This window comes from Erythranthe guttata, chromosome 6, assembly GCF_056151865.1.
Source record: "Erythranthe guttata isolate IM_541 chromosome 6, IM_541, whole genome shotgun sequence".
Taxonomy (NCBI): domain Eukaryota; kingdom Viridiplantae; phylum Streptophyta; class Magnoliopsida; order Lamiales; family Phrymaceae; genus Erythranthe; species Erythranthe guttata.
The window spans coordinates 14341804-14348871 of NC_142538.1; the positions used below are offsets into that span (position 1 = coordinate 14341804).

At 39.0% G+C, this 7068-nt stretch overlaps 1 protein-coding gene across 1 annotated transcript; it reads right to left on the reverse strand.

Moving 5' to 3' along the window:
* Positions 1–3737: 3737 nt before the first annotated feature.
* On the reverse strand, positions 3738–6848 carry LOC105962719 (ABC transporter G family member 6). The gene has a single exon (XM_012987043.2). The coding sequence runs from the start codon at positions 6318–6320 to the stop codon at positions 4059–4061; it is 2262 nt and encodes a 753-aa protein (XP_012842497.2). The 5' UTR covers positions 6321–6848; the 3' UTR covers positions 3738–4058.
* Positions 6849–7068: the final 220 nt, after the last annotated feature.

Consider the following 7068-nt stretch of genomic DNA (forward strand, 5'->3'; position numbering starts at 1 on the left):
AAAAAATTAATAAAAAAGGTCAATTAACAGTTAAATTACTGTCTCCGACATTTAAATAACTGTTGAAAGACAGTAATTTAACAACCAAGACAGTAATATTAATTAAAATATTTTTTTAAAGAAAAAAAATCAATTAACAGTTAAATTACTATCTCCGACAGTTAAATAACTGTTGGAGATAGTAACTTAGCAGCCATGACAGTAATGAATGATAATGTAGCAAAAGCATGCTAGAAAAAAAAAATTACTCCAATACCTTCTTAGCACATGATTTTGTTTTTGTTTGAGGAGAAGCAAATGAAATTTTGAACTAAAGAAATTCAAACTTAAATTAAATGAACGTCTCATTTTGTTATTTAATTTTTTCCACATTATATTAATCGATTTCCATTCTTAAGTTTTATGTAGATGAGCTTTATATTTGAGTTTATTTGCATAGTTTAAAGCTTAAATATTACATGGTCAATTTAAGGGGCATTTTCTTATACACACTTCAACCCTAATATCTTTAAGTCCTCTATTTTTCTTCTGCACGGTATCAAACGTGCATCCAATCCGATAATTAGTGGTGAATTCATGAATTTATTCAAATATGTAAGAGAAAGATCAAAAGTAACAAGTATGAGAATAATTTCAGAAATATTTAGAGAGAAAATTGGTAGAATATAGGTTTTGTCTAATCTACTTATGTTTAAGTTAGTTTTCAAGTATAAAGTTATTGATACTTAGCAATGCAATCCCTCCATCTATTAAAATACAAAAGAAGTTCATATAACACACGTATAAAAAAAATAAATCCTAAAAATCTAGTGTGTAGATCCTAAAAATGTACACACGCCCTTGCGCCATAAAGGGTTCATCGCTTGTACTACCGGTCCCCTACCATCGATTATGCCATTACAGATGTGCAAGAACTGGAAAATGGCCTATAAACGGCGATCTACTGACGAGCTCAGCCATCCGTTGCAGATCGATTCTTTGTTCTTAAACTAGTGGATGGCCCTCAATTATTGTCTTATTGGGTTCTAATGAGTGATTTGTGGCTTTCTACTTTGGTACGTGTGTTGGATGTATGCATCATAAGACCAATATTGATGTCACTCACCTTGAGTATGTTGAGCAGGATTACGAGAGTAGGTCACTGCACGCGAGTACTGGGCATATATAATTTATATAAAATTATGGTGACAAGGGCGGTCGCCAAGGGCCCCCGATTTTTTAGTAAAATTTAGGGCCCCCAAATATTTTCATATACACTTTATATATCAGTACTTATTTTTAAAATTTATTATATATAATATTGTGTAACATCAATTCTAAAATAAATTTAAAATTAATGATCAAATACATATTTTTATAATTTTCTTAATTTTGGGGCCCCTAAATATTAAATTTATAATGTCTTAATTACTTAAATTACTTATGTTTATTCCTAAAATTTGAATCAATATTCATTACTTTATTCAAGTTTCTTTTTAGAAAATATTTATGAAGTCTATTTAGTATAAAAATTATATGTCACCGTATGAAGTAAAGCAACAAATCATTCGGTTAATGTTGATTTTTTTGTCATATTTTTAGTTATTTTATATTCATATATTTCAAAAAAAAAAAAAAAAATGGGGGGCGCTGCCCCGAACCGACGTAATCTTTTAGTCCATCACTTTTATGAAATGTTATTTATATTCTTTAAGTATATTCAATTTCGAACACCCTTATAAACAAATTATTTTTTCAAATAGGGGGCCCCATTATGAGTTATTCTTTAAATCTCGCCTAGAGTCCCCAAATTCTCAGGAACTCCCATATATATATATATATATATATATATATATATATATATATATATATATATATATATATATATATATATATATATATATATATATATATATATATATATTATATTTAATATAATAATATAACATAAAATGGTGAAAACTAGTACTATGTTTAATTATATATAATAAATTTTAAAAATAAGTACTGATATATAAAGTGTATATGAAAATATTTGGGGGCCCTAAATTTTACTAAAAAATCGGGGGTCCTTGGCGACCGCCTACTTTGCCTCCCCTCAGAACCGGCCCTGTGCATATATAATTTATATAAAATTATGGTGACAAAACAAAATATTGAAGGGTTAAGAAACATATTTACAACTCCCCCCCCCCCCCCCCCCCCCCCCCCAAAGATCCGCCACTGCGCGAGTAGGTGGCCTTTGTCGGAGTCCTTGCCATGGAGGGAGCTGCAGAACGGCTGGGTCGTGAACCCGCGAATGATAAGCACACGTAAACTAAACCGGGATTGATCCAGTGGAAACTCCTCCACGTACGCGAGTAGATGACCTTGGTCGGAGTTCTTGGCATGGGGGGATCTGCTAACCGGCTGGGTCTTGAACCTGCGAAGATAAACACATGTAAATTAAGCCGAGGTTGATCCGGTGAAATCGCCTCTACGTGAGTAGGTGACCTTGGTCGAAGTCCTTGCCATGGAGGGAACTGCAGATCGGTTGGGTCTTGAACCTGCGAAGCTAAGTACACATAAACTAAGCCACAGATTAATCCGGTGGAAACCCTTCGGACACTCAAGTCAAATGAATAACTAGGCAATAGGTGAAAACACAACATAATCAAAATACAAATAATTCGGCGGAAAAATTACCTTGTTATCGTGAAGGAGTTGGAAGGGTTTTATCTGTCTGTGGGTGTTTTGTGAGAGTTTTGGGGTCTTAGAAAGAAAAATAAATTTTGAAATAAAACGATGTTTATAAAATTAGAACGTAAATATCATATCACAGTTTTTTGAATTAGCAGCATGATAAAACTCTCTCTCCGTAAGCGTCAACATATTTCTTTCAATTCTTTGATGGATAGTTCTCCTCCATGTTTAAAATGATTTTGTTTTTTTTCTAATCATAAACATATATTTTGGTCGTATCGTATTATTTTAAAATAATAACGTGATTTCAGAGTGAAAAGTCATGATGAAAATGAATTTTACCCGATTTTGTTAAATTAGTAGGACCCGTGTTTCATTGAAATTAATTGTATATGGGATGACTAAACCAGAAAAATATTGCGATAATATTTTGAAGAGTAAATTCCACTTTTCTTTTTGTATTTTGGTTACATATTACTTTACTCCATTTTACTCTCGATTGCATTGATTTATCCCATATACTTTAAAAATTGTCTCAATGTAGTCATCGCTGTTAGTTTTAACACCTTTGACCTCTGAAAAATTACAAAAATGTCATCCCTACCAATTTAAATAATTATTAAAAGAATAATGAAATTAAAAATAAATTGTGACTAGCGTCGTAGACTATGTTTTCTCGTTGTCTTGAATATTTTATTATTTTATTTATTGTATTTATTGTTTATTTATTTATTTTTAGTTTTTTTGACTATGTTTTCTCGTTGTCTTCAATATTTTATTATTTTATTTATTGTATTTATTGTTTATTTATTTATTTTTTATTTTTTTTTAATAATTATTTAAACTAGAGATGTTGTTTTTTTGTAATTTCGAAGGTTAGATCAAACAGTGTTAAAGTCAAATATCTGACAACTAACAGGAGTCAAAATAGATTGGGGAAAGTGAAATGTACCTTCTTTTAACTAAAAGATTTTATACACAAACTAGCATATCATTTCAATAATAATGAAAAAAATGAAATGGGGATTCAAATCATTTCATCCAAATCTTTGACTATGGGAACTTGTATCAAACGAGTGAAAGTCTAATGCCATTCAATCCAAATATATCTATCAAGATCATATCTCTTAATTATCTCGATACTTATCATCAAGAGTCCTCACATTCACAGTAATTATGTAAAACAAATACAATAACAGAAAAAAAATCACCACTTGATAAAATTATAATTCTTACTCAAATAAAAAAAATAATAATAATAAAAATAAAACACCAAACAAAAGAGGATTTTGTCTGTCTGTTTAAATTTCCCGCCAAAATCCCTCTCTCATCATCAATTTCATCATTAATTCATTTCGTCACTAGTAACTTTGGCCGCGGGGGGCGATCAATCAAAATCATCTTCTCTTGTTTTTGCTTCCGATCACCACCGCCAAGTAGAAGAGGAACCGAAAGAAGAAGCCCCACGCCACCGTAACCCACAGACAATTCCACTTGCTCAGATCCGTCACCCCCTGCTGCCGCAGTATATCCGCCCCAGTCGTAACGCAGCTCGAGCTCGTTATATCCACCCCTAGAGTGCCGCTCATGCTCGCCAGAAGATTCACCTTCATCGCCTCCGGCACGGCCGCCAGCGGCGTCCCGTCGAATATCTGCACCCCGCGCACGAAGCACTTTGCCCCATTCTCGAACTCGTTCTGAAGCACCGCCTCGTACGGGTACTTCACTAAGGATATGTAGTGGAACCAGATCCAGTACGCCGGGATCCTATCCCGGTTTATGAAGAAGCCACTGAATAATAGAAAGTACGCTATAATCGCCACCACTATTATGTACCCTAGCATCACGTGCGGCACCACGCCCGAGAGGAACGTGACGAACGAGCTTCCGGCCCAGAAGGAAGCGAATATGATTAGGAAGTAGAAGAGAAAGCTTCCGTCGAGTCCCACAGCCCAGAAGGTGGCGGCGGCGAACGCCAACGACAAGAGGAGGAGCGCCGGGAGGGAAGTTAGCGCGTGGGCTAAGAGATAGGAAGACCTTCTGTAAGCGTTGTATGCGGTTTCTCTCATGAAAATGTACCTCTCTTGGAGGAACACCGGTAGTGCATCGGCGCAGGTGTAGAAGGTGGTCGACATGGCGAAGGCGAAGAAGCCGAGTCTTTCTTGGATCCCTTTCGGGGAGTCGTCGAGCCGCCAGAATATTGTGGCTAGGATGAACCCTGTCACCATCACCGCCGCCACGCGGACGCCGAAAAGCTCCGGCATCCTCCATGAATTTGTGAATGACCGTCTCGACAGCACCGCTAGTTCGACCCACGGCGGGTTTGCGTACGAGGGAACCATGGCAGTGGGGCTGCTGTTGTTCTTGGTGGCGGTGGCGCCGGAGACTAGCTTTCCTCTTGAAATGCTGGCGCTTATGGCTTCTTTTAGGGACAGATTGGTGGTGGTGGTATTGGTTTCTGCTGCTGCACATAAGGTGTTTGATAAATTGCCTTTCTTTAATGACTGCCATGATTTGTTGAACTCGGCCATGCTTTTGATTCCACCTGTTGAACCCTCGAGTTGGCGAATCAGATCCAATGCGAACTCGGTCCGGTTGTCGGTATCGGGAATTGGGTGCCCGAAATCTGAGAAAAAAACAGGCAAATTGGAGGGAGGGCCACTGTAGACAGTTTTCCCACGTGAAAGAAAAATCATTTGATCCAGCAATCCAAGGATTCTATAGCTCGGCTGGTGTATAGACATAATCACTACACTCCCGCTCCGTGCAATTCTCTGCAGTACCTTCACCACCATGAAAGCGCTGGTGGAATCCAATCCCGAGGTGGGTTCGTCGAGGAACAACAGAATCGGGTCGTGGATGATGTCAGTCCCGATGGAGACGCGCCGCCTCTCTCCGCCGGAGACGCCGCGGTGGCCCTCATCTCCGATGACTGTCTTGGCGGCGTTGCGCAGCCCCAGCTGGTCAATCAGGGCTTGAACTCGGAGTTTCTTCTTGGAATTGGAGAGGGTTCTGGGCAGCCGGAACTCAGCGGCGAACATGAGGGTTTCTTCGACGGTGAGCATGGGGAAGAGGAGGTCGTCCTGCATGACGTAAGCTGATATCACTTTCATCAGTCTTGATTCTATTGGCTCTCCGTTCAGTGTGGCTGTACCTTTCAGACTTCCTTTCGCCATGCGGTTTGCCAGCGCGTCGATCAGGGTCGACTTCCCCGAACCCGACGCCCCCATCACCGCCATTATTTCGCCGTCGCGGGCCTCGCCGGAGACCTCGTCCAGGATCGTTTTCGTATGCGCCGGGGAAAGGGTTTCCCCGAAAACCGGATCTGGAGCGGAGCCGCGGCGGCGGAGGAACACCGGGAGGGCGAGCTTGCGGCGGACTTTCACTCTGTAGGTTAGATTGGTGAAGGCCAAAACGAAAGGAACCGACGGCGGAGGATTCACGCCGCCGCCGCTGCTGATGTCGAGCGTAACTGGCGCGTCGTCGTCGTTGTCTCCGGGGGCTCCATTCCGTGACAGATCACTAACGGATTTGAGAAGTTCCGCCAGCGTCGGAGACTCGCATGCGGCGGCGCGTGGCATGTCAACCGTGACATCTCCGGCGGGCGGCGGCGGAGGAGGAGACGGCGAAGATGTTTCTAGTGCCACAACTCTCGCCATGGATATTTGGTGGCCGGTGAAGATTATGAATTCAGACAAAGCTTCTTCTTCTATTTGTATTTAATTTATACAAATATAGGATTGAACAGTTGGGAGTGTCTGAAAAAGAGAAAAAGGAAGACGAAGGGATGGTGTTTGAATAATAATATTAATTAAAATAGAGAAAAAAATGGTAAAGGTATTTAATGTGGAGAGGGAGATAAATAAAAAATACAGCTGGGTTGGGTATACATAAGTAATTAAGTAAAAGTAGGTGAAAGAAGTAATGGGAACAAAGAACTCTACTCATACTGGAATTTGTGTTTTGCCTAACAGGGCAAATATGTAATGTGCCTGCCGACCCGCTTTAATTCGGACCTTAATATCGGTTAGGGTGGTGCTTAGGTTTCGGTAATGAAATTATTATATCACTTTTTTCTTTACAAATTAATTACCCGCCTTTTTTAAACTTTGACCATCGTATCATCTCATTCATACTATATCTAACTAGATTATTATACTATCTTATCAAAGAAAAAAAAAGAAAAAAAAAAGATTATATTATATTTTATGGGGTAATTTGCTAAATACTTTGAGCTATAATTGTCTTTCGAATTAGGACATACCAATGTTTGCAATTTGCTAAAAGGGTTGTGTTTTTTTTAACTCTCTACACTCAGTCAGATCCCGTCCAAACTCCGTTCAACATGCTCCATTCCTACTCTACGTTGCTGTCGTCGTTGAAAAGCTCTGTTACACAACAACTCGC